The sequence below is a fragment of the Atractosteus spatula genome, chromosome 8, assembly GCF_055471065.1.
Source record: "Atractosteus spatula isolate fAtrSpa1 chromosome 8, fAtrSpa1.hap1, whole genome shotgun sequence".
In the NCBI taxonomy this organism is placed as follows: domain Eukaryota; kingdom Metazoa; phylum Chordata; class Actinopteri; order Semionotiformes; family Lepisosteidae; genus Atractosteus; species Atractosteus spatula.
In genome coordinates this window covers 30,201,185-30,229,132 of record NC_142713.1, presented here as the reverse complement: position 1 = coordinate 30,229,132, position 27,948 = coordinate 30,201,185, and the positions used below count along the sequence as shown (strand labels likewise).

Sequence of the window (27,948 nt, the reverse complement as noted above, 5' to 3'; positions counted from 1 at the left end):
TATCTTTATTCATATTTTTAACATTAAGTGAATAAAAAAAACTTTCATTTCATAACAGTCAATAAAGTAGGCCGGCTGTGGATGTGACATCTCTCTGGGCTGATGCTGTCAGTGCTGAGAGAGGGAGCCACGGGGTCATGTGACCCTAAGGACAGATGAGCAGCCAGTAGCCCCATATTAACACACATATCGGTATCAAGTTTCCGGAGGATTCCAGCCATCATTCCTGCTGCCAAGCTGTGGAGGAAAAATCTATGAATAGCTGAGTAAAGACTATGTATGGAGACAAAATGTATTCAGAGTTTATTTGTGAAATTATTTGTTTTGATTCTGGGACTAACTGTTGCTCTACATATGTGGTAATACTGTATAAATCTATTTCCATTTTTTGTGCATAACTATGAACGGTGTATACAATGCGATAAAATCACCCATTATGTTCCCAAATACATTAAAATACAACGCTGTTGATATAGCTAACATGTTATTTAATAAAGCTCTCAATTCAGGCCAACAGCGCAGTGGTGCAGTGTTTAGCATTGCTGCCTTACAGCACTGGGGCCCTGGGTTCAATTCCAGCATACTGGTAGGTTATTTGACTTCTGAGAACAGTGGCCCTAAGTGTGAGTATGTTTGTGTCTGTCCTCTGATGGACTGGCATTGTGTCAGGGTGTATCCTGCATTGTGTCTGTTGTGTGCCAGGATAGGATACAGCTCCCCTGCAACTCCAAACTGGAAGAAGTGATTAGAAAATGGATGGATGGATCGATTCATACTCCAACCACACTCAACAAAGATTGGGGATAGGATTCCAGAAACAAAATAGCATGAAAATAATTCCTGAGATTTCGTCTAGCTTATTCTTTAATTTAAGCAATGTGGGTAGCATGTTTTAAAAGTTTCTGACAATGACATGTTAAGATAGGATGGAACAGATAAATGCAGAAAATGATTTATGGTGGATTTAGCTCTTCATTCTGACCTCTTCAATTCAATTTTTTGTGATAGGCTTTTTATGCAGACATGGTTGCAGCTTTATTTTGGATAAGCTCTATCTTCTTATCTCCACTGAAAACGTTCCCGAAGAAATTGTTTTTGGTTTTTGGTCTTTATTTTACACAAACATTTGACACAGAATTCTCTTTTCTCATTTGTGAAATTTGTCTCCATAGAAAAACATTGAAAAAGAAAAGCTTTACTTATTATGTTATAGTTACTTATTCTGAAATATTGCAATAAAGATTTAGAAAATATACTGTGTATCAAACAGGAAGAAAAATCGTTTTTGAGGCTGACCAATTGTGGCATTTTCTGAGTAGATAATCTAGAGGTGGATAAATTTGTGATAACTGGTAATTTATATAAATACTTCACATTTTTAAACATTGTAGATATTAAAATCCAAGACCTTTATTTTCACTTAAAAGAAAAAGGTAGAAATATTTAATAACATGACTAATGTGTGGCTGTAATGAGAAAGGCATATTAATTTAAATAGTAAACTCATTATTTTTATTTCTAAGATTTCTAAGACTTTTTATTATGCTCTTATTATGCACTGTATAGTACATGATTTAATTTAAATGGATAAAATAACAACAGACTTTCCATGACAGCAAGGTAACAGTGATTTGCAGTATTTTGAGTGGTAAGGACTGTAGAGAAGGCTGATTGACCTAATAGCTGTGAAAACAGTCCACTTCCTAGTCACTTATTTAGTGACCCTTATATGTAGTAAGAAGATGTGTGACAAGCACATACAGTACCTAATAGTACAGCAGAGATTAAGCATATATGATTTTCAGTAAGTGTTCAGTGCAGGTTTCCAACTACCAGTGACTTCCAACAGAAGGGTTATGACTTAAATGACCAAACAAGAGAAGGAACAAACAAAACTTAAAAACAAGAAGATTTTCTGCTTCATTTAAGTGCTAGTACCGAGTTGATCTGAGAATATAATCCAGCCATTTGTTTAAAGAAACCAGGGTACCTAAATAGGTACCTTGCTCCAGACTCATACTCTACAAGCATCGCAGTGATTCACAGAGAACTGCATTCCAAACACCACAAGAGCCCATGATGATCACTGGTGAATCATGAGGAGAGAACTGAGATAAACTTCTCTTGTTGCCCGAAAATGACATAGTGCTCTCCTAGTCAGCTCCTAAAATGTGGTGGAAAATACCTACAGTACATTCATTTCCTTTTTATAAAAAGCAACGTAATAGAAACTTATAGAAACAAATATAAAAATATACAAAAATAATGTACTTCATATGAGTGCACTAGAATGCTGTTAATGCTTGTTTTTATTGACAAAATTCATAATGCTTAAGTAGCAAAAACTGTTTGAATCAAAGTATTTTGAAGGTTAAACGTTCAACATTTAGCCTGTAGCTATGTTAGTACAGTAAGCGCACTGATTACCACAAGGGCCTCAGGAAAGTGCAAGTGCATGAGGGAACTTGTTTCTTGTAATGTTGCAGGTTAGTATTTGTCGAAGACTTCACCTCTATCCTCACACAGATATTACTCTATGTTGGCAACAAGTATATTCTGTATCAACAGTTTTCTGTGACTCACAAGAGAACTGCCTTTGAAGTGTCCTTCTCTGGAACATTGTCTATTTTCTACTTAACCGCATAAAAAGAAGTATTGTGGAAGCGGTCATTGTCTAAGCATGGCCTGCAGAAACAAGTGAGCCTAGATGAGATGGTACTTGTTTTTAAATAGAGTATTTCAGCACTCTTAAACCAACCAGGAACACCCCACCAGCTGAAGTACTAAAGTACTACTGTACCTCTTAGACCAACTCCCTCGTCTCCACAGGTGAAGGTATTATTTTGTATCTAGGCGTGGGCCTTTCCAATAATTTGTCCAACACACGTGATGGAAAAAGCCTGACAATAATCTCCCCATTAAACTTGTCACTTTGATTGAGAGGCTATTGTGGAGATGAGTTATGTGCTATGGCCAGACTGGTCTTCTGTGCTTTGTTTTTTCAGCTCTTTGAAGGTGTAGCACCAAGACCGAAGCACATCATTCCTGAGTGCACTGAGGTGGTTGGCCATGACAAGGCACACAGCATGAGAAAACAGCATGAAGGGAAAACTACTCATCAGCTTCTTATTGGCTTATGCTATCCAAATCTCCAGCTCACTTCTCTGTGAAGTCATAAAAACACAAAATGTGGGGAAGAAAGGACTAAAGGCTTTCACCAGCCGTTCAGTAAGCTAGGCCTCACTTGACGTTAATGTTAAGCACTTGTTGACTTGACACCATACTGTCTCTAACAAAATACACATTTTAGAAGATTTAAGTTGCCATTCTAATGAGATATTATTCCCTTTCCACAACTGAGGCATGCAGTAGATAAAGAAAATTCAAAACCCTGCTCCATTTTTATCGGTATTACCATTAATTATTTGCAAAGGAATCTTAATTAGAAAACTCTGAATGTGATATTTTTAATCTGTTCTCAGATGTCCATTTGTTTGATTCAATTTCAGATTTGTAACAAGAGAGCAGTGAATATATTAAATTGCTTAAAGGTAACCTATAAATAAATGATTAATCTGCAGATCAGCCCTCACATCTAGGGAAAGTTATGCTAAAACTCTGCAACTTCATGAAGTCATATCCCATACAGTCCTTCGGATATGCAGATTATATCAATCATCGCTGGCCTGCTAATATACTGTACAAATGTATGATATTTTAACAATCAAGCTGTTACATTTCATAACTCTGTCCCTTCATGCAAAAATTCTGTCAAATGCTTCATGTAAATTACTTCATAATTAATGGCATATCATATCATTTTCATCTCAAAAGATTGCAAAAAGCTTCACATATTGGAGCGGAGCCACTTTATCTTCCCCTAGAATACACCGACAACCCCTGAAGACCCCCAAGCTCACACGCTTGGTTTCCGGCCTCTACACAGCCGCCTGCAGATTCAGCCTGTGTTCCTCTGCTGCTCCCTGCTGCGTAATAACATTCTGAAGTTTGATTGAACACTTAAAGGGGACCTGCAGTCTCAATTTCTCAGACCGGTTATTAAATCTTGGTAACAAAAGAAATCAAATGGTGGTATCACAAAACTTTTACAGATTTCGAAAAGAGCACAAAATCATGAACCGCGGGCGAGAGAGAGAGTTCGCAGAAATTGTGACATGAAGTGGCCCCTTCCTGCTCACTAGTCACTGTAAAGACTAATGCAATGCGTTGTACAAGTGAATAAGTACAGGATGTACAGCAGACACTTCACTGCAGAAAAGTTCCAACATGATCTGCATGTAGAGTTAACAAGTAAGTTCTATTTGTTGGCAAACCTGTCTAGAAGTCAAGAGCAATATTTCTATTGGATTAAGAGAGAGGCCTCTTTTTACAGAGGCACAAGCCTACTTGTTTACAATGTACTGTAATAAGGTCGCTTCACGTCACAGGAAATTTTGTTGCCTTATTCTGAATAGCAGAATATGACGCTGCACATACCTCGAAAAATTTTCGTCTATTTTGTGTTGTAAATTGGAGATTTTACATGTTCTTGGGTACATTTTACCTACATTGTAGGTCTCTTCAGAGCCATTTGTTTCTAACTCCAAAAAATACCAAAATAACACTGCAGTTCCTTTTTAAGTGCTTATCAGTTCTGGTTTTAGTCTCATGCTTCTAACTCTAGTTGTGACAGTAATTACTTTACCATTGAACTACAAAAGATGTTTCCTAATTACCTGATTTTTAACCTACATTTTTCATTTTTTTTTCTTTTATCTAAGCAGACCTCTTGGGATGAGCAGATATTTTAAAGGCACATCACTAAAGTCCTTTTTTAAGCACCAGTCATGTGTTAAATACTTGTTAATATTCTCAGTGACAGACTGCATATCATCTTGCGAGTACATACAAAACTCTCGATAAGCCCAGATTGGCATATTTCTTTTATAAATCTCTCTTCACTTTAATGTCTGTGCAGTGCTTTAGTATTAAAACCTAGGGCTTACTCTCTTAGGACAGTTTATATGCATAGTATACGGAAATGACAGTTCCCACCTTCTTCCAGTGGGTGTCTACATGTGTATATTATGATAGCATAGCAACCACCAACCTATTCCAAAACTTTAATTACTTGCATATAATTCTCTTAAATTTTGCAGTGAATGCTTTTGTGTTTTACTACCTACAATAAAGTTGTAGAATTTTAAACATTTCAGAGAGTGAATAGCATCAATTCCAATCTTACTTTGTGAAGTAAGTGAACAATTCACAGTGCTATCCAGCTCTCACTTTCTGTGGTTCCATTTACATTTACATATGTACAGTAATCTAGTGACTTCTAATCTAATACTAAACTTCACTAAACAATACTATAATAGAGTGAGGTTTTTAAAAAGACTGAAAAGCATTACTGTGTAAAACGTTTAATGCTCTTAACGATTTACATTGGGGACTCAATCCAAACAAATTGGGGAACTGAGGTGGAGGTTCAACCTTTTAGAGTCTATATTACGTTAATGTGTTGTGCACTCTATATAGTGGACATGTGGGCAGAGTCTGACCGAACTGCATATGTAATTCATTTCCAATGGGTTGTGCTGTTTTCCAGCAATGAAAATAAAAATGTTCATTTTAGTCCCTGATTATGTGGACACTACATTGGTTTGTACAGTTTATAACATTGGCTTTAATGTACTGTACATTATGTATTGAGTGCATAATAAATTGATTTCTTAGCAATATAGAAAGATTTGCATCCCCACTAAATCACTTTAAATTCATACTTTTCTGTATAAGTGGTTTAGAATACAATGCTTTGTGTCCCCTTGCTAAGGTCTATATAATTTATAAAAAAAAGGCTGGCTTGCTTGTTTGCTGCTGACATCTGAGTGAAATACCTTGTTTAATGCTACAGGAGAAGGGATATACCACATGGATTTTATTTGGAAATCTGCACATTGGACTTATGTTACTTACTGTAATAGGTTGTGAGAATAAGTTTGTATAATACTGACACAATGACAGTTTGAATAACCTTTTATTGGCAAATGCTTAAGTTTAAATGATGGATATAGCTCGATATCGATTTTGATTATTAAATACAAATATTTTGAATGCACCTTCAATAGATTCCTAAAAGCCTAAACATGCTTTTTAATTTCAATGCAAAGAATTACAACAAAACATCTGCTGACACCCCTAAATTATTACTCTATCATCATTACTCTAAATGAACCCTGAAAGCCCAGTACCAATGTTTAACTAACTTACCTTAAGCATTTCAGACCTGTATAAATATGAGGTATTGAAATGCTATTTGATGTAACATTTTTCATGGTACATATTTGTGAATGTACCAGGTTGTATTTCAATATACAAATACTGTATGTTAGTCTGCTAATGTTTCGGTATTTCAGCAGAAGAAGCCTTTCTCAAGGTTGGGAATTACTTCAAGACCACTGGACTCCCTGATGATAATAAAACTAATTGTAAGTTGTATCAGACAAGCTCACTGTGAACCAGGGCACTAACTGCCTGAGCTCTGGGAAAATCCCATCCTTGCTGAGAGTTGTCACCATGGCAGTGCACAACATAGTCTGCAAACAGACACGTAGGGAAAGGAAAAACTAAACATGAAAAAGGAAAGGCAAAGAAAAAGGATTATCTCATTTTTTATCACTTACAAATAAGTAATGAATGTTCTGAATGCTATTACATAATCCTTACATTAAAATAAGGATATCCCTTTGATTGTGTTCAATATTCAACCCAATTAAAAAAATATCAATTCATGAAAAATGCCAATAAGTTATTAAGAGCATTTGAGATTTTAAAAGAGCTAGAAGAAAAGGGTGATTTATTGATTTTGATAATCTTCCTGAATGTATTAAAACTCCCTATTCGATAAAAATAGAATATCAATGGCAAACTATAATTATAAACAACACAAATAAGAAAAGGACCAGAGATTAGACATTCAAAAGAATGAAAATTACTGGATGCTGTTGACTGTAATTTAATTATTCTTGACAGGTTTTCTAAAATTTAGTGTTTCAATTAATCAGAGCTACATGATAATGTTGTAGTAACTTTAAAGGGGAGAGCAATTATTATAATATGTAAAAAAAATCTTTTGGACATTTCAGTTAATTGTTTTATTTTTCATGATGAGTCAAACCATTTTTCAGAAAACTGACTACCCTGGAGCAGAGGAACAGTGCTATACTGTAAATGAATACACCAGAAAGCTAACTGACAACTGGGCAAAGTTCAAGAAAAATAATATAATAAAAAACTAATTCTTAGGACTTGGTTTAAAACATTTTATGTTTCTAGCTTTTACTTAAATTTAAGAATAAGAATTTAAGAAAAAGGCCAATAAGATTAAAATAAGATTTCTGTGGAAGGTTCCAGAGCAAAATAATTCAGATCTGCTTATGCAGCAATGTGAGAATGTATATGTATTATACAAAGGATATCAGTAACAATTGGGTAACAGTATGCATGCTAAATCCCAACCTCCTATTCCAACTAGTGAAAAGGTTTTATAGTCATGTTAAAGTGAGGCGATTATTCCAACTGTAAAGTATTGTGGTGATAACATATTATGTTTGAGGTGTGTTAGTTTTGATCATTTTATTTCTAATGTAAGACCTCTTCGCATCCTTACATTAAGTCCTCTCTGTCAAGGAGTGCTTAGTTATCTTGAATGTTTTGCTGGTATCTAATAAAAGCCCATCACAAATCAGTGCTACTGGATGAATTAAAGTCATTCTGCCCAGCAAAGGAGTCAGCTTACCTGTCTCCAGCTCCAGAAACATTAACGATGTTTTCTGCTGAGATGGGAATTGCTGGGTAGTGGATGGCGCACAGTCTACCATTCTTGAAAAGAAACAGCGAAACACAGTCCTCATTGATTTTAATTATTGTTCATTGTAACCATCAGAGAAGGAAGCAGAGCTGACATACACTTTTTTTTTAACTCAGTGCAGATTTCCAATCACCACAGGTATTTGGTAGTGTTAGTCTGAATAATTGAGCCATAAAAACACAAGAAATATTATAAATGAATGAGGCCTTTCAGCCCATTTACCTAATGGAATTACTCGAAGGCAATTGATTAGAGGATCTCATTTAGACATTTCTTAAAGGAATCTATCAGCTTCAACATAGCTGGATAGCTCATTCCATAATCTTACAATCCTGTTGACTGGCTTTTTGTTCTGCAACCCTCAAGAAGTGCCTCCGTTTTCCGTTTTAATAATGTTTCCACTTAATAATTGTAGTTCACTTGCGTCCAACCTTTTTATGCGTCCTCTGGCTCATATTCTGGTGTTGATTTGATTAAGTCCACACTAAAATGAGTCTGACTCATTTCACTCAAATGAACATTTCACTGACACTATGTTTGAAACAAACACAGCAGATCCAAATAGTGTCAATCTTGATTGGCTTTTTTAGACACTTGTGTGAAAAAAACACTGAAGTGAAAGAACAAGAAAGCATGTACAACTCATTGTTCCATTGAAGATAAAATTGCACATATTGTACTACAAAACTCAATCTCATTAAAGAGTAAAAAAAAATATGTACCTGCTGTTTATTTCTGGGCTGAAGGCACACTGTTCCATCCTCACTTTTACCACATAACACAACCCCCCGAGGGCCAAGGGTCACTATAACACACACCAAGTGCTCCAGCAGGGGGCGAGAAAAAGCCACAGCACTCTGAAAGACATCTTCCATCAGTGTTGGCAGTTCTAAGAGGGAAAAAACAGAAGTCCCACCTCATGAGACTTTTCCTATTATTAATACTGAGAAATTCCCCAAGGTAGTTAACCCCTCTTTTCACAGTGTATGTTTAAGAGCCTCTATGCAAAATCCTTAGTTGATAGAATAAATTGTTTAAAAGTCTTCTTACAAAAATATAAACTGCTTCTACAGAATAGACATATTGTCATTAAGCAAACATAATTTTAAAGGTTAACATTTGAAAAGAGAAGCAAAACAGTTCAGGTTATTGTCACGAAGCGTTTTTTCAGGACCCTATGCTTGCATAGAGAGCTGCAGTCCAGAGAGGAGTGAGAAAACACGGGGAAAAAGGCTAGGATAGGGACTGGAAGGAAAACAGGCGGTGTGTCCAAGGTGCGCTGGTGTTCAGGGAGTTGTCACTGCCTGTCCTTGGAAAAACATTCTGCATTGAGCAGTGCCTCATAAAAGTGTGACGTGTTGGACTTGACAGGGATACAGTCTAAGACTAAGACTCTCTCATCATCTAAAAAGGTACCACACCAAGTCTGGCAATTTCAGACACAATATCAAACTGGCAGTTCCAGACGAATATTGCTCCTGATCCTCCTGGGTATACAGTATGTGCACTCTGGGTTCATCTGGTATCATCTGAGATATTTTTTGAGAGGGTCCTTTGTATTCATGTGACCAATGCACTAGTGCCCGGAGTAACTGCTGTGCCCCTGACTGTTCCTTCTCAGCATCAACTCTATTTACCATTAATTTTCTGGTTGACTGTGGCTTATGATATAAACTGCAGCCATATAAATGTATTTTCCACACAAAGCTGTGTGGAAACTAGGAGATACTCTTATTCGCACTTGAATATTCTTAAGGAAATAAGGACTGCTACAGTAGGTTAAATTTACTAGTGCAAAATTGTGAGTGTGATCAAACAATTTCTTATTTTTACAACCTATTTCCTATTAGTCCACCCTTCCTCTTTTCTTAGCCTGTAAGATGAAATTTGCTGAAATTTGATTTTTTCTTAATGTTTTAATTCATGTGTCTAGTTTATTTTTGGTTTTTTTTTCCCTGCTGCTCTTCCTTAAGAAACAAACAAAAAAACAATTGTATGTGTTTTCAAAGCTCATTTCTGATTTTTTTTGCTATGAGGGATGTAAAGTAGAAAAAGGAAATGCTTTGGTGCAGTTATTAATTTGATTCATAGAGCAGATGTTGTGTTGTGTTTTATACAAGTGGTGCTGTGTTTTATACAAGTGAATCAACAATGGTGCTTCTTCTAAAGTGACACTGCTTATCACTGTAGAACAAACAAGGAGCTTCTAGAAATATTTGATTAATGAAATGTATCTGTGATCCTTGGGGATCCTTGATACTGCATTATACAAAATTATTGACAGAGGCAATTCTTTTAAACTGCATAAAGTAAAATGATATGCTGTAAGTCTTCTTGTATTTATTTTTAATTTTCAGACACACATGTAAAATAAGCTACCGAAGACAGGGCTGCTATATGTCTGCTAACCACCGACTTGTCCCACTTACCTGCTGGGGTACTGAGTCCAAGGGCCTGGTTCATTGCCCGCAGTTCAGAAAGATTTGGAGATGTGTAAGTCAGGGATTTCCAGCTGTCAGACAGGAATGGTTTGCAGGCTTTGTTTGTGTCGGTCGGTTCATACCACACTGTAAAAGGATGTGTAATTACTAGCGCATTCGTCTCCAGATTACTCATCCTCACTGAAACACAAACTACAGCACACATATGCAACAAACTACAACAAAAGGGCAGCCTCAATTAATGGCTTTTACCATCTTTGCATTAGAACAGCATTGGAACTATACTAATATCAAACAGGGTACAAAAACATTGTTTTTTGTACATTACTTCCTATGATACATTTATTTTAAAATACACTGAGAGGTATCAAAATACAGGAAGTGAGTATTGGAACCAATAGCATGTGCTGCGTATACAATACCTCTCACTACAAAAAGTTATGTTTACTGCTCTTTGAGCAGTCAATAAAGACAAATACAGCATCACATTTCGTACCTGGGACTGCGTGCTTCCTTGCAATGGAACAAACATATTCAATGGTGGAAGATGGAACATTGCCATCTAAACACACCAGGGAGGCTGAGATCAACTGCTCTTCAAACTTGGATACCTAAAAAAAACTCCAGTGAGGATTGTCAACAACTGTAATCAGTTTTGTATTGTTTTATTATATTGAGTATACCGTATACTGATTATCAAAAAGAAACGAATCCCTCTATTTATGTGAGTAGTATTTATGCTAGTTTATGTAGTATGTTTTTAGAAATAAATGTATATAGCATAAATGTTTTTTGGTGTATATTTTGATTCATCGATTGTTCATGACATGACTGTTGTGTAAGCACTAAATATTCTCAAGAGAGAGAAAGATGATGAGGTGGTCTAACATGGTGAATATCGCATCTGGCGAAAATATAGAATGAAAACCAAAGAAAGAAGTCAATTTGCGTCATTGATTGAGAGAACAACGCATTTGTGCCAGCAGTGCAGCATGTTAGCGGCTTTGCCTTGTCAGCGCCACTCTCCATGGAGCTGTGTGCTCTTTGACAATGAATCAAGCCTTTGTGTACACCAGCCACCCAGATGGATGCCAGTGAATGTGGCTCAGAAACACAGAACAAAAAGCCAGTCAATAGGGAGTCCAAGTATGGTGGTCTGGGTAGGAATGTCTAGTCTTCTACAGAACAGCACATGTAGTGATGTGTTGCCAGGCAAGATGACTACACAGCGCTACATTCAATCACCTTCGCCCAATCAACTAACGAATTAGATGAGTTAGTTCTCATCAGTCAGACCAGTCAAGGAATCATGGTTTGTCCTGAATCAATTTTGATGAATTAATCAAAATGAAATGTTTAATCAATGTTCAAAACTGTATTTTTAAAAAAACATACACATTTACAGTGGTATGTTCCTTTTGATTCGTACACAGAATCCAAATTCTTATGGAACTTCAGAGCATATCTGAATAATAAAGTATTTTCCACTGTAACTGTTGTCACACTTACATACTGCTCAGTGATTTGCTGGTGAATATCCATATCACCCAGTCCAAGGCTGAGCTCTCCTTTCTCTGAGATTACTGCACAGTAAGTTGCAGTCCTTTGCTCTTGTATCCTAGCAACTGCACTTGTGTTCTAAAAAAGAAAACAGCATTGCTAAAAACCTGGGAAAGTAAGAATATCTGTATTGTGTCCCTCAATATGAACTGAAATGCTTTTTAGAAGTAGAATTTTAATGAGTACTGCCAAAAATTAAAATTACATGGCATGGTGAGAGAGATTACTGTGTAGTCTGTGATTAAGTTGAAAATAATGTTTCACATCTTTTTTTTTCTCCAAAATTAAGATGGGCCAATACTGGAATTCCTCACTGTAGATCATAAACTATGACAATAGACTGGAATGACTAAAACTTTTTCATCCCAGAATGCAACCAAAGAGAAGACTTTGAGATTAGGTTTGTCAGGTAGAGCATGGGGACACAGAAATGCAGAAAACAAACCTAGGACTGACACATGGAAAGCATAAGATAATGCTTATGCACTGATGGGATGAGTGGTGAGAAAATGAAGAAGGTACTGCAGGTATGATGTCAGTGTTGAAAGCTTAAAAGGGGATGTCCAGTCCCAGCTTGCATGCATTTTACATAATGCCTACCATGTGACGACAGTAACGCAGAACGGTCTCTGCGTGCATATCACACCCAATAGCAGAGATGAAGAGAACATCTTCTCCGAGACGAGTCAAACAGTCTGAAAAACCAAGAATCAGCCTTCAGCCCAAGAACTAGTATTATCAACCTACAGTAGCTCACCAATGCAAACCCCTGGAGGCCCCCTGCTCCGTATCTTTTTATTAAAGGCAGCATTGCCACCAACGAGCCTAACTGTGTGAAATCTTGCAGGGTGCAGTCAGTACTGTGATAAGAGACGTCCAAGGAAAGAGGAGGTTGCCTCTCTGTTGCTGGTGCACCAGTGAGGTGGCAATCATCCCTCTGGACTTGTACTTCAAAAGCCATGCCCAAGTAGGGTGCTAGGGGGTTCTGTGCTGTACAGCATGAGGCCGCTCTTTGGATGAGCTTTCTTTGGAAATGTAAAGCTCTGTCTGCTTGGTCTTTAAAGATTACAGGACACTGATTGTAGCAGTAGGAGTAGGAGTACTGACATAACTCCACCTGGGAAGTAATTTCTCCCCTCCTGATCTGGGTCTACTAATGTTGGCTGTTTCACCCAGACATGTGTAGCACTTCAGCTGATTCCTTTCCTGTAGGGAAAAAACTTTAGGAAACATAGGGATGAAAAGCAATATATAAATACCGGTAATTATTATAAGAGAGGCAGTTACTATTACCTACCCCATTAATTCAAAATATAAATAGCTCTTAGAAGAGTGATGAAAAATAAGTAAATAAGTAAATAAGTAAAATAAATAAGTAAATGATTATTTTTTCCCAAAAGTTTTGATTTGATGTATCTGTTTGACTACATAACCCAGTATAAAAGGCTGGCCATTTTTAATGTTTATTTCTGCCAAAACTGTAACCATTGAAAGAACCTCAAGGAAATTCAGTTGATTATACAGCTTGGATAATGGCATTCGGCTTTTCTTTACTTGTCATCCCAGCCAGATAAAAACAACTGGTGTACTGACTGAATGCATCATTGTCTGCATCATGTGACTGCAATTTAAAAAGGACATTTTTTAATGTAAACTAATAATTAATTCTCCCAGCTGCTAATTAGCTTTTTATGTTCTCAGTCCCCAGAAAGAAAGTGTGTATTTAAATATATGTATATGAAGTGACTACTGTATAGAGTATCTTATTTATAGCAAGTATGAAGCAACACATTTTCTTTAAGGTGTCTTAAGCTTTAAATAGCTAGAAAATGTGTGCATGTTTTGTTTTTGCATGTTATATGCCTTTTTTTTTAAAGAAAGCTGCAGAGGACAAAAATAACACTTGCTAAGAACAGGTTAAATATAAATACACTGAATAATACAGTGCTTATTTATAGTACATGCCAGTGCATCTTGGTGCTCTACCTACCAGCAATATTTCTGCCCACTCCTCCAAATGACTGACAAACGCTTCCTGGATTGGTCTGTCCAAACTGCAGTAGATATAAACAAATGATAAAAAAAGTGTTTCGATGAGCCTTTAACAAATGTGTTCACTTCATTTCTGTCCTAATATTCCTCCTCATTTACATATTCTGTAAATAGCTTTGCTTGAGATGTGTGATGGTATTTCTTAATCATTTGCTGACAGAAATTAGTCACTTAAAAATTAATTTGCACAGGACTAAAAATGTCAACTTTCGAACAAGAAAGCCATTTTTAAATTCATGCTTCTCTTTTTCCTCTACTTCTATTACAGTTGTTATGAGGAATGTTCTATTTTTGTTGCTCAAACATAGCTAGATTCCCAGCTACTGATATTTTACTGACTGTTCAAAATGGTTTCACGGAGCTTAAAGTGAAATTTAAATTAGATTTGTACAGAAAAATGACATGATGTGTTCTCTTAGTGTGGAGTTTTGTACAGTACTGTTCCTGACAACCAGGGTCTTCCCTCTGATTCATTGCCTTTACCAAATTCATCAAACTTGGATATCCCTGAAAAACTGCATGAAATCAATCGATCAAACAATCAAAGTTTATTTATCAAATGCACAACAATACAGCATGCAGCAGTAATTGCTGGCGATGAAATGTCTGTTCTACGAGCTCACTAGCGGGGGGATAAAAATCACAAAATTAAAGTTACAAAATAAGGTTACATAATAATAGTGCAACAGAAATTGAATAAGATAAACTCAGACAAAACTCAATATAGAGCTGCTATGTATCCAGGGTGTATGCCATGTCCAAGTAGTGCAGTATGCCGAATATAAAGAAAACTGTATGTCCATGTAGCCATTACTGTGATTTGCTAAAGGATCTGCACCTTTGCTATTTAGCAGTCTTATTGCCTGGAGGTAAAAGTTGTTTTCATAATCTGTTGGACTTTGACTGAATGCTTCAATACCTTTTACCAGACGGTAGGAGAGAAAACAGTTTATAACTGGGATGACTGGGGCCTTGAGAATGGACCTGGACTTCCTAAGACATCTAGCTGAGTAGATATCCTGGATGTTTGGTAGCTCACAGCTGGTAATGAGCTGCGCTGACTTCACCACCCTCTGCAGTACTTTACAATCCTGGGCGGAGCAGTTCCCATACCAGGCAGTGATGCAACCAGTCAGGATACTCTCAATAGTGCACCTGTAGAAGCTGGCTTAGATATGTGACGGCATGCCGAACTTCTTTAGCCTGTGGAGAAAGCATAGGCGCTGCTGTGCTGTTTTGACCACGGTGTTGATGTGGTGGGTCCAGGTTAAGTCCTCTGTGATGTTAACTTAAAACTGCTGACCCTCTCCATTGCAGTCCCATTTATATAAATAGGTATGTGATCTCCTCCCTGGTGTGTCCTATAGTCCACAATCATCTCCTTAGTCTTACTGATGGTCAGAGAGAGGTTGTTCTCCTGGCACCATGCTGCCAAGGTTTCAATCTCCTCCCTGTACGCAGACTCTTCACCATCTGTGATCAGGCCGATGACTGTTGTGTCGTCCGCAAACTTAATGATGGTGTCAAGGTCGTCGGTTCTGACTCCCATAAAATCCGTAGTCAAAGACCCTATGCAAAACGGTATAATCCGAAAGAGACTGGAGCAGGACATCAGGGAAGACACAGCAGGATCGGGTCGGGTAGAAACACAGGGGCGTGATGACGGCAGTGATCTAGTACATGGGGGGAGCACAGGCGAACAAGTTCAAAAAGAAGTTCAATAGGGGAAATCAGGGTGCAGTCCTACGGATAGTTAAAACCTTGACTGGACAAGGTGCTCCGAGCCCCGGACTTAATAGGTCAGGACACCGTGATGAAGCCTGTGCCCTCGGCCAGTCCTGTACCCAGTGGTAGGCGGGCTTCCAGGTGTCCGTCTTCCAAAGCTGAGCCCAGAACTACGGAGACACCGGGCTTAAATAGGGAAAAGGGGATAAGACACAGCTGGGACAAATAAAACTAGGTACACAACGAAAAAGGTAGGAGCGCCCTCTAGAGGAGGGATGACGACTGTGACAGATGGAATTATGCCTGGCGACACAGTCATGGGTAAATAAGGAGGAGTGGAGAGTGCTAAGCACACAGCCTTGGGGGTCTCCAATGTTCAGTCAGAGTAGAGGATAAGTTGGTGCCCACCCTTATCATCTGCGGACGTTCCGTCAAAAAGTCCAGGTTTCAATTACCAAAGGAGGTGTGCAGTCCCAGGTCCTGGAGCGTGATGACAAGCTTTGAGGGCACTATGGTATTGAATGCTGAGCTGTAATCAACAAACAGCATTCTCACATATGTTCCTTTCTTATCCAGGTGTGAGAGGGCAGTATGGAGGGCAGTGGCAATAGCATCCTCTGTTGACCTGTTCTGGCGATACGCAAATTACAGTGGGTCTAGGGTGTCAGGCACTGAGGAGGTGATGTATGCTTTGACCAACCACTTGAAGCACTTCATGATAACTGATGTGAGTGCAACAGGGCAGTAGACATTCAGGCAACTGACTCTGGGTTTCGTAGGAACAGGGACAATGGTGGTTTTCTTAAAGCAGACCTTCATTTAATGAATCAAACTATTATTATGCTCTGTGAAAGAAGGATTAAAAGACAGGTGTTGTCTAAGAGTGGAATAAGATTGGAATGTTGTCCCACATCCAAAAAAGAAGATTTGTAAGTGTTCGGCTTCCAGCTACCTGCATGCTGCAATAAACTTCCTTCAGTATTTTCCTTGAAGATAAGCATTTGTAGTTCAATTAAACTGAATGGACAGTGTACGTAAACCACACATTGGTAATGCCCTCCTCTCCAGTGCCACACTGCTATGACCCCACAGCAGTCCAGGTAGAAGCTGAGACTTCCAAATACCAGCCCTCCACCTGCCCAAATTTAAACAACAGCAAAAGCTGATTTTGGGGAAGACATTGTTAAAAATAATTACAATTAATATTATAATTACATTAACTAAATTTAATTACATTGTGACTATTAATTAAACTCTTAAAATATTAAATAAATTATACCAAACTAAATTTTTCGCTTTCTTTTTCGAGGTTATTTTAGGTAATTCCTGCGCTAGTGCTCCATCTGCTGGAAAACGATCCTACTGCACACGTCTTTTACAGTTTATTGCTTCCGTTATCTGCTTTACTTTTCTTAACCCCAGATTATCGCCTGTTAAATGTCCGTAACAATTTTTAAGAGAAAAGAAAACATTCATTACGCAATATTAATAAACACCAAAGACTAAACATGGTTAATATTACTCTGCAAGAAGAGACCCATGAAAATGAACACATTTTTTTTATCATTTAATCCAGACAATATTTGGAAGCATCTTAATCAAGAGAAAACAAAATAACAATTTGATGTAAAGGTATTTCCTTCTTAACAAAAAAAAGTATTTAGCTTGGTAAGCAAACAACTCTTGATAAGATTCAACTGAGATATTTGAAATAATGAAATTTACACACAGGGTAAAATCACAGCAGGAAGTCATGCAGAAAATAGTATGAGATGACAGGTAGAAACTAAGTAAATAAATAAACACAAGATAAAGAATTGTGCTATTTCTTTACATAAAATGTTAAGGAACAAAGTACCTAGCAACTGCATGTTGTAGATCATGCAGTGATAAGACCTTCAAAAAAGACAGTTTACAAGCCTGTTGGAATCAGTTACAATCCTCCAAACCAGCAAAACAGGTCAAATGATCTCCACTCATTCAAAGCCTCATTCTATATCATCAAGAGTGAAAAGTTAAAAATTAAATTAAGGCTTGACAGTTCCTTACCAGTAACGTCTCCTGTTTACCTTTTGCAATGAAGTCCACATTGATCCCACCAATGACCACCTTAAATACAACAAAAGACATAACTGACCTCAGAATTAGAGGTCACTAAAATGTCTTATTTTCAAGATTATTGTTAACAAACTAGGGGTGTTTAATCCTGGTCCTAGAGCACCCGTGTGTCTGCAGTTTTTCAAGGTCAGATTAAAGCAGCAGCATCTCAAGACATGGGTGAAGCCGACCGGGTGGTTTAGTTGGGGAAGAGTTAAGTTGGACCAAAAAACCCACAGACACACCAGTCGTCCAGAACCAGGAGTGGACACACCAGTACTAAAGGAAAACTATATTTATTTTGTTGGTTATAAATACCCCTTGAATGACATCTGTGTTCTCTTCACAAGTTGCTAAGTGTACTAATATATTAACTCATTGTAGAACAGGGGACATGAAGCAGGTGAGAAGTACTCTTTTCATGTGAAGCTTCTACATTTGTGTCTACAAGTTATTTTCTCTTGTATTTGAATGTTGAATTTACTCTCAAAAATGCATGAGATGACAACTCTTTATATATACACACTGTCAGATATCATATAGTTTAATATGCAAAGTATGTGGCTATGCATCTCAATAATAAAAACTAAGAAATCCATCTCAAACCCCTATAACTTCAAGATCTCTTCTTCTTTACATAACACAATGTGTGGCGCGGCTTGTGTTATACTTTAGTTCCAGTTCAAGAGTATTTAACTTGAGGTTAAAATGCTGCTAAATTCTATGAAACCATGGTTTGCCAAACATCCATTAATTTCAATTACAAAATATTGTGTACTCAGAAAAAAGACAATATTCACTTTATTGATTTTCTGAGACAGGTACAACTCTTTTACTCTGGCCTTTGTTCTGTTGACTCTGATAATGTTATCCTTCATATTAAATTATGTATGTTTTTGACAAATGGTAAAGCTACTCACTGTTTTTGGATGAGAGGTTTGCCGATTCTTCTTTTGGAGGAATGAAATAGGTGCCTTTTTTCCTGTTTGCATCTTAGCTAAAGCACAGGCTATCTGGCTGCCCACTTTAGCATTGTTATGAATGAGGGAAACATCTTGGGTAAAGCAGGTCAAGGGAGCTCAGTAACAAGATGAATTATGGTAGAAAACAGCCATTTGATTTTCTTTCTTTAATGTTGTGCAAAATCTTGACTTATTGTAGCATGGCTAGGAGATTTGCACACCAAATGCACCCCTAATGAGGGGAAAATCAGCACTCTAGCAGTTCCCTGTGAAACGGTCTGTTTCTGGCACTTGTAGTTTAAGGTATGGGCCCCTCTCTCCTTCCCCCTGTTAGCTAGAACTAGGCTGTACCCCTGAGAAGTCTTTTGCTATGGATCCTGTTGTACTGTTGTTTTTAGGCAACAGCCTGTATTTCAGACAGCCCCATGTACTAATGAACGTTTTTAGGAAGATTTTTGCCAGTGGTTCTTGTGTTGAGATTCAGACAGTGTTTCAGGATTTTGAAGACTTCAGTTAATGCAGTATTCTATCTTCCCATTTTTTTCTGATCACAAACTCTTTCAGCTGAGTTCCTCCACATTCCTACCAAACAACCCTTGAACCCAGTTCATTTAGACAGCATGAATTTTAAGTATATTTTAAGAAAAGGGCTAGAAAAACAAGATTATAGTAGTCTAGGATGTAATAAGGATGAAGAATGACAAAGTAAATGTCAAAGCTCTTTTTTCCAAGCTGAAATCAAATATTCTTGGAGGATACTTGCTTCCAGGGACTTCCCTTGAGTCAGTACACTGAGTCTGTGTAGTATGTAGGGTGTGACATCTTTTCCTGTTATACCTTTGGCTCTACAGGAAGAAGAAATCAAGTCAGGTAGGTACAGTTATTGGAAAAGACAATTTCATTGTGAACCTTTGGTAGATATTGTATTCTAGACCACATTTGTAAGGATTTCTACATATGCACATGCATCTATTTCATGTATTGTACAATATTCAGGTGATGGTGAGATGAACTTTTGGGCTGGTGGTCTCAGGCAGTGCTAGGTTGAGCAGACTTGCTGCAAAATCTTTCACTATTTGCTTGATATTAGTTCTTTAATAAAAACACTTAGAACCTAAAACACTTGGGTCCACTTGGAATGTTGCAACATGCAGCCATTTCATGAAAACAACTCAACTTGAACTTTCATGATTGACAGGCCTCTACAATAACTCCACTGCACTGTATTACATAATGATTGCTTCTACCTGATCGTCTGAAACAAATAAATATTCTACCTTGAGAATGCCTGCAACTATTAAGCGACTTATACCTCTTGTTTTACACATCTCAGAAAATACCATCTATTTCAGATCTGCCCTAATGTTCTTTAGTGTCTGAACTCAATATTTCTCTCCATATAAGGATAAAGTGGGCTATGGTATGGAAATGATTCATCCAATGGGCCAAATACAAGTTCCCTTTCTGTCCCTTAAGGATTTCCTGAACAGACACAATAGCATCGTGAACCTTACTGTAGCCAGATAACATTCTGCTGGAGACCAGCTGTTTAAAAGAACGTCATGCAAAGGCATGACTTGCAAATGCCATCTTAGAGGGTACTTTCACTCTCCTTTCTTCAGTCATTTCACCCACAAAACCCATTTCTTTTATTTGTTCTCATAATGTATTTTGGGCAAAACTAACCACCAATGGAAACTTATCCAAAAAACCAATCTACCCTTGTTTTAACTTCCAAATTAACTTTAAGTTGCTGGTTTAGTGTAGCACCAGTGCAATAAAATGTTAATGAAAAGATTACTGTCTGCCTCACACAAGGTCAGCAGCTATTGGAATATTTTTTACTGTACAGTTCTGCTTCAAAAGGTTTAAATGCATTTATAAACTCTGATCCTTTTTAATAGCAGCACCAAGCCCCACAATTTCATGACGCTCTGAGATATGTCAGGTTTTCTTACGTGAATTTCTCACTTTTCATAATCCTACAACTCATGGCAGAACAGCTGTGCGTAATGTCACAACTGCTGTACGTCAGTCTTTATTGATACCAGCCTTATATGGAGGTGTATCTGCAGTCTGAGCTTAGACACCAGGGCTGCTCCCTCCATTACAACGGGAAAGAAGGTGTGAAGAAGAATGCCCCATTGGACAGAAACCAAAATGTGGCTAACAGAGCAAGTCTCTTAGCAGGGTACAAAAAATCTGTCCCGTTTCAAAACACTCATTTTTACCTGGCTTCTTCCAGGGCAGTCTGGATGCCGACTTCAATCTGCTGGCCCTTGGCTGCCCGCTCCTCTGGGATGGGAACTGCCACCAGCACTCCACTCTGCAGGCCCAGGGAGAGCGCGTGTGCTGCATGACAGAGAGAGCTGCAGCTAGAACGCCAGCCCCAGGTGAATACTGTAGTGGCTTACTGTGGCGTTACATTAAACTATCACTTTTTCAATATCTAAAACATCTGCTTATAACGGCGGTGTGTGTGTTCAGTCGTTTAGTCGAGTCCGACTCTTTGTGACCTCATGGACTTTAGCGTGCCAGAGCTGTCTGTCAACAACCGCTTCTCTGAGCTCTTGAAAAATTCATATTCATTACTTCAGTAATACTATCTATCCATCTTAACCTCTGCCGCCCCCTTCTTCTTTTCCCTTCAATCTTTCCCAACTTCAGAGTCTTCTCCAGTGAATCCTGTCTTTGCACTATATGGCCAAAGTATTTGAGTTTTAGTTTTACTATCAATCCTTCCAATGAACAATCTGTGTTTATTTCCTTGAGTATTGACTGATTTGATCTCTGTGCAGTCCAAGGAACTCTCAACAACAAGTTTCTCCAACACCACAGTTCAAAAGCATCGATTTTCTGACGCACAGCCTTACTGAAAGTCCAACTCTCACATCCATATGTTATTACAGGGAAGACCATAGCTTTCATTATACGGATCTTTGTAGACAATGTAATATCTTTGCACTTTAATATCTTATCCAGATTTGCCTTTGCTTTCCTCCCAAGAAGCAAGCATCTCTTGATTGCATGACTACAATCACCATCTGCTGAGATCCTTGAGCCCAAGAAAAAATCTGTCTTTACCTCCACTTCTTCATCTGTTTGCAAAGGGTTAATATGGCCCGTTGACATAATCTTCATTTTTTCATGTTAAGCTGCAGGCCAACTTTTGCACTTTCTTCTTTTACCTTCACCAACAGACTCTTCAGCTCCTCTTCACTTTCAGCCATAACAGCAGTACCACAATGTTAAATACTAAAACACAATATTGTCAGCTCCTCTCTTATCCAATGATCAACATTCAGTTCACAGTAATCTACAATACTAATGCCGTTTATCTCAATGATTGGTCCCAGATAATACATTCCTCTTCAACATGTTTCTAATATCACTGCCACAATGAAAACAGGTTAAGGTACAAACAGACCCACTGTATGTCAGTATAGGGATAAAATAAACATAGGAATATATTAAATAAGGATACGTTTGAAAACATTCAATTAAAACATTTTGACCTTCAGAATAAGGGCTTGGCTAATTCCTTTCTACAAAACTCAGATCCTTTATTGTCTACCACAATTTCACGGTGGTGAAGAATGAAATGATATGCTATTCAGGTGGGCTATGATCTCAATTAAACTACATTGTTGATAACAAGTGATTTATAAACTGTGAAACAGTCTCATGTGCTAAGTACCAGTAATGCAGGATTTCTCTCTATCAAGGTTATTTCTTCTCACCAATAAGCTCTGAGGCCTCTTTGACATCTGCCACATTGTATGGGGAGCTGAATCCACTTTGTGGAGAAAAGAATGCTGGAAAATCCCTGGATTTTCCAAATGTGGCAACGCAGACACCCAGTGTTTCCTGATAGAAGACACATGATGACATTAAAAGATAGAAATTTTATCTGAAAGTAATTAAATGCAACACTTGTGTTACAGTGATATTTGTCTCATTTCTCTGCTGTCACTCATTCAGACAATTCAGGCCAAAGCATGTTGTATTAAACACTGATGTATCTCAGTCACAGTGATTTAAACTGTCACCTTTGTGGATATTTCATGCATGATTATGATCCATTTATCCTTTTAAAATAAACATAGTTAATGAAATGAAAAAACAAAACCAAGTGATTAGTATCACAAAGTAGAGATTGTCCTAATATTTTACCAATAGTGCATTTCTTCTCAATGGTTTTTAGAATTAAAAACTTGAACAGAATTTCTGAACCTCTTGTAGATTTCAGGGTAGTTTACTTTTGTATTAAATCTGGCATAGTTCACACATCCATATTGTTTTCATTATAAAAAATACACACCAAGTATTCTAAAGTCCGGCCGATGTCCAGGATGGATTTTACTCCAGCTGAAACCACGGCGATGGGCGTGCGGCCGAGCTCAGTGAGGTCCGCACTGATATCCAATGCTGGAGTGATCAAAGGGCAGTTCAGCCATTAGAACAACATCCCTTCCATGCACTACCATGGAACAGTTAGGTAAAGTAGAATTGCAAAGGAGAAAGGTATTGTGTATTATGGATAGCACCAGTCTTACCACCAGTCAAGAGCAGATATGAGTACACACTGTGTGGAAATCACAAAATGTCTGAGTATAAATAACTTATATTTCTTATATTCCAATGTGCATGTATTACTACACTATACAGCCATTTAAACACTCTAGACTGGTATCGTTGCTTTGCTATATTAATGTACTGTGTTAAAATGGATACCCCTAAATTTTCCGGCTAAATAAATTAACAGATTAATTGCTCTGATAAAAATAAACATTTGCAAATGTCCCGTCTATTAACAGTAAGTAATGCTCTTCAATCTTGTCACCAGTAACAAGGTTCCTTTTGTTAAAAATATATATATTTACCAACCAATAAAGCATGAAAAATGTCTTGATAGTAAATGTACATTTTGCAGTTGATGTATTCTTCAGGGTTCTCAGAGGAAGTTGCTTTATCAGACAGCTTACAACATCATTGTCTTTAAGTACAATTTCAGTGATTATCCAGTCAAGGGAAGCAAGATATGAGCAAACCATGCATTGCGATGTACAAAAATTAGTCTTTCCACGCCCAAACCTTTTGAACATTATTTTTCTCATCCCAGACTTCTTCTCCATATACCGTCCATAGAAAGTGAATACTACAGAGGGAAAAAGTAATCAAAAAAGTCATCCAATTTCTAACCACTTTTTCCAAATTAGGGCTGCAGGGGAGCCGGAGCCTATCCCGACAAAGCAACAGGCACAAGGCAGAGTACACCCTGGACAGGACGCCAATACATCACAGGGCACACACACAGACAAGCATACGCTCATACCAGGTCAATGTTCCTAGAAGCCAGATAACCTCCCAGTATGTTGTCGGACTGTGGGAAGAAACTGGAGCACCCAGAGGAAACCCACATGAACACAGGAGAACATGCAAACTCCACACAGAGAGCACCAGGGGTCAAGGATTGAACTCAGGGCCTCAGCACTGCAAGGCAGGAATACTAACCACTCTGAGACCATATTGCCATGGTAAATAGTCGAGGCAAAAGACAGAAATCACCATAGATTATCTCTTTGGTAATTTAATAGATAAAATATAATCAAAAACCTATAAAAATACATTTTGTGTATAATTAAAAAATTCAAAGCATGCATGCAATCAGACTGGGCACTCACTAGTTTCTCCTCCACGGTGCACTCCCCCTATTCCCCCAGTCACAAACACCGGGATCCCCACTCTATGTGCTGCTAGCATGGTGGCGGATACAGTGGTTCCCCCTGACAGCCCCTGAGTAAAGAAAACACATAGAACTGGAGTTCATGGAGCTTCTCCTTCGCCTAATCATTCAAAAACAATAGCCAGCCAAAGAAAATTAACCAACCAGTCGAAATGAATTTATTACGCACCTTTCCTGGCAGAGCTCTGAGCTCGAACATGTAGTATATGCAACAATGTGTAATACGTACGAGCACAAAACAGTCCGGAAATCCGAACTCAGAATCTTGGGGCAGACAGAAAGCTTTGGAAGCTTATTAGAGCCATGGAGAGAAAATGTGTGTTGAAACATAATATTGTGTTTAAACTAATTTTTGCATTTTTTTTTCATTAAACAAGATAACATTGCGTTAAAATGAGATAATTATTTTGTGAACAATATAGCCTAATATATTACTAGCTTTCAATATATATGCAGTAATATTCCCCCAGAGTAACAACAGAGTTATTGATTTAGTATTTATGATTAACGGTGATATGTTAGCGGCACTATCTCACATATTTTAAGAATCTCATTTAAACCAAGTCTAAAAAAGCAAACTTATCTAGTTTAAACACACAAAAATGTTTTTCTCCTTGGGGCTAATAAGCTTCCGTAGGAAGGCCTTGGAGACTTGTTAATAAAATTAAATGAAAAGTCTTTATTTTCAGTATAAAATTAAATATACCATTTTGTTTTCATTATTACGTTAATTAATGGTGAAGGCACAACAAAGGGCAAAACAAGTACACTGGCTTTTAACGCAAAACAAAAGCAATACAGAATCACTAGCCTAATGCACACTAGTGCTAGTGTCGAGTCCAGAACTTCCATCCATTTTCTAATTGCTTTATCCTGCACGGGGTCACCGGGGAGCCAGAGCCTATCCTGGCAAACAACTAAAAGCAATTTAGGCATCTCCAGGTTAGATGTCCAAGCAGTGAGGGTAGGGCTTGCAGCTTTGCAGTTACATGCTCATACAAGTCATCCAATCATCCAATCACTCAGTCAAGACAACATCTCAGCCAACATGTCAATATCATGGACCTTAACAGCCATGGGACGGCATACTGAAGCAGGTGCCTACCTTGCTGATGACGTAGGGTAGGTCTCTGCAGGACACTTTGAGAGAGGAGGAGTTACCAGCCAGAAACTGAAGCTGTTCCTCTGACAAGCCCACATGCACCCTTCCCTGTAATACGCCGATAGTGGCAGGTGTAGCTCCATTGGCCTTTACTATGTCTTCCACTTCTTTTGCTGTACTATAAAAATAACATTTTTCCAATTGGTTTATGACTTTATTATGCTCTTATTTGTGTTAGAAATTTAAAAAGTTTGCATATCTTATGTACAGTATACAGGCAATTTGTTTCCCTCCCTATTTTTAAAGCAAAGATTATGTGATGAATGTATTCAAACAATTACTCTAATCTAGAAGATACACCTTAGACATGTATCTGAGTCCTGATATTCAAATTCTTAGCTCCCCTGTTCATATCTCTGTTTATATTGTTGTATCTCTGCTACTGTTGTATCTGTCATACACCTCCGGACTGTAACATTATCTCCTCTGTGGTTCACGGTGGGCCGTGGAAATTCTGCTTAAAATGCTCCTTGTGACATCTTTCACAAAATGACTCTCCCATCAGAGATTAAAAAAATAGATTTGGGACTTCACTGACGTTGTCGGGAAGAATGTTTATAGTTCTTGCGGTGTTCTGTTTTTCAAAGACTTCTTTTCAGACTTTTTTTTCAGGTTGACTGCAAAAATCAAGGGCTTTTTTCAAGAACATTGCTGTGAAGGCCTATTTCCTATTTCCTTCCAACACTGTCCTGTACAACATCTGAAGTACTCGTGTTTATATTTGACTTTGAACAACTTGTAAGAAGAGGAAAATAAGATTAAAAGAAAATGAGACTACAAGAAAAACAGGAAATACTGAAAGTCTTTAATGGTTGTTGAAGACATTATAAATTCAGTATACCATGGCCAATATTTCTGTATCACAGCAGTATCACCACAGTAAGCCAGAAGAAGAGGAAGAAAGGTATAATTTAATTTCAAGAAAATGTCTTGCAGGAGTCACAGTTACTATAATTTGTCAATTGCTGCATAAGAATCAAAAAGAAATTCCGATACATTTTAAACTATTTGTTAAGTAAAACTAATGTCACTTAATAAGATCAAAGAGAGAGGCTTTTCAGAATTTAAGTGCAGTGAAACTTACAGTATGAATGTGTAGAGTAATTCAAACATACCTCAGATTATGAGGATAGGGCATGCCATGTGTAATAATGGTGCTTTCTAAAGCCACAACTGGCTTCTGATTCGCCAAGGCTTCTGACACAGCTGGGTGGACTTTGAAAAGACTCTCTGCAAAATTAAACATAAATTATTTTTAATGCATTCTGTAATATTATCTTCAGCCTTTGAATCTTGCTCACAGAGGAAAATGGTCAAGATTTCTAACTATGTGTTTTTTTTCAGCCACTCGACATTCAAGAAAGATCTTCATACCTTGAAATATTCTTTCCCTATTCTAACCTCCCAGCTAGAACCCTCTAGTTCAATAATGAGAATGATTGTTTTGTTTATTTTCACTCAGACAGACAGGCTCTATATTACATATTTGAATCCTCATTTGAATTAATAATTTTATTAATGTTAGCTTTTTAATTTTTTTCTATCTTACACTGTAACTTGAAATCTGCAAGATTTGAGCAGATGAACAAGACAAGATAGCAATTATAATCTCTATTATTAGCAATACAAATCAGTGTTTAGTTTAGTAAGAGCTCAGCTGCAACATAAAAAAAGACAGGCTGGTCCTGAATTAACCCCATGAAAAATGATTCTTCTCAGCAGCATTTCAGATAAGTGCAGTTGCTTAATCTCTTGGTATTTGTGAGAAGATGTTCAAGCGCTCAGAATAATCATGTTTTAAAGTTTAGATTTTAAGGTTTGTCAGAGAGCTACAAGATCTTTTATTTTCATTTCAGCTCTCACTAATTTATTATTTGAACTATTTATTAGCTTGATTAGTCAAGTTACGATATTTTCACAGCCACAAATTAAAGAGACGTATTAAAAGACTGGTGGGTTCTACTGTATGTACTCTAGCTATAAAGACCACTGAAATAACAGACACAGACAGCTGTTTCACACTTATTTGAGCTCATCGGTGGGACACTAAACCCTCACAGTGACAGTCATTATCTTTTACAAATTTTATGTTTTAGCCAAGGTGGTGTGAGGAACAACCTATAGCAATGATTAATAAATATCTGAACCTTTCTTCTACCTCTTTCATTAACTAACACCCTCCAAAACGTTTACAAAATTGGCAGTGTTATGTTTTAAATAGAGCACTAATGGGTCACTTTACCATGAAGGCTTTGTTTCTGAGCTGAGCTGTGGAATGTCGGAGCTGCATATCTTTGAAAAATTAAAGAACCCTTCCGCAGCATTCTGCTTTT

At 37.6% G+C, this 27,948-nt stretch overlaps 1 protein-coding gene across 1 annotated transcript; it reads right to left on the bottom strand.

The window, feature by feature from the left end:
* On the bottom strand, positions 1 to 27,948 carry LOC148829391 (uncharacterized). Its single transcript, XM_088923511.1, has 18 exons — positions 27,858 to 27,948; positions 26,731 to 26,845; positions 25,559 to 25,733; positions 24,392 to 24,503; positions 23,029 to 23,135; positions 22,448 to 22,574; positions 20,939 to 21,059; positions 19,467 to 19,552; positions 18,666 to 18,799; positions 17,698 to 17,757; positions 13,862 to 13,925; positions 12,472 to 12,566; positions 11,821 to 11,949; positions 10,808 to 10,922; positions 10,300 to 10,437; positions 8,593 to 8,759; positions 7,799 to 7,881; positions 1 to 237 (listed from the first exon to the last, which is right to left on the bottom strand). The coding sequence occupies exons 1-18, from the start codon at positions 27,937 to 27,939 to the stop codon at positions 45 to 47; spliced, it is 2,103 nt and encodes a 700-aa protein (XP_088779637.1). The 5' UTR covers positions 27,940 to 27,948; the 3' UTR covers positions 1 to 44.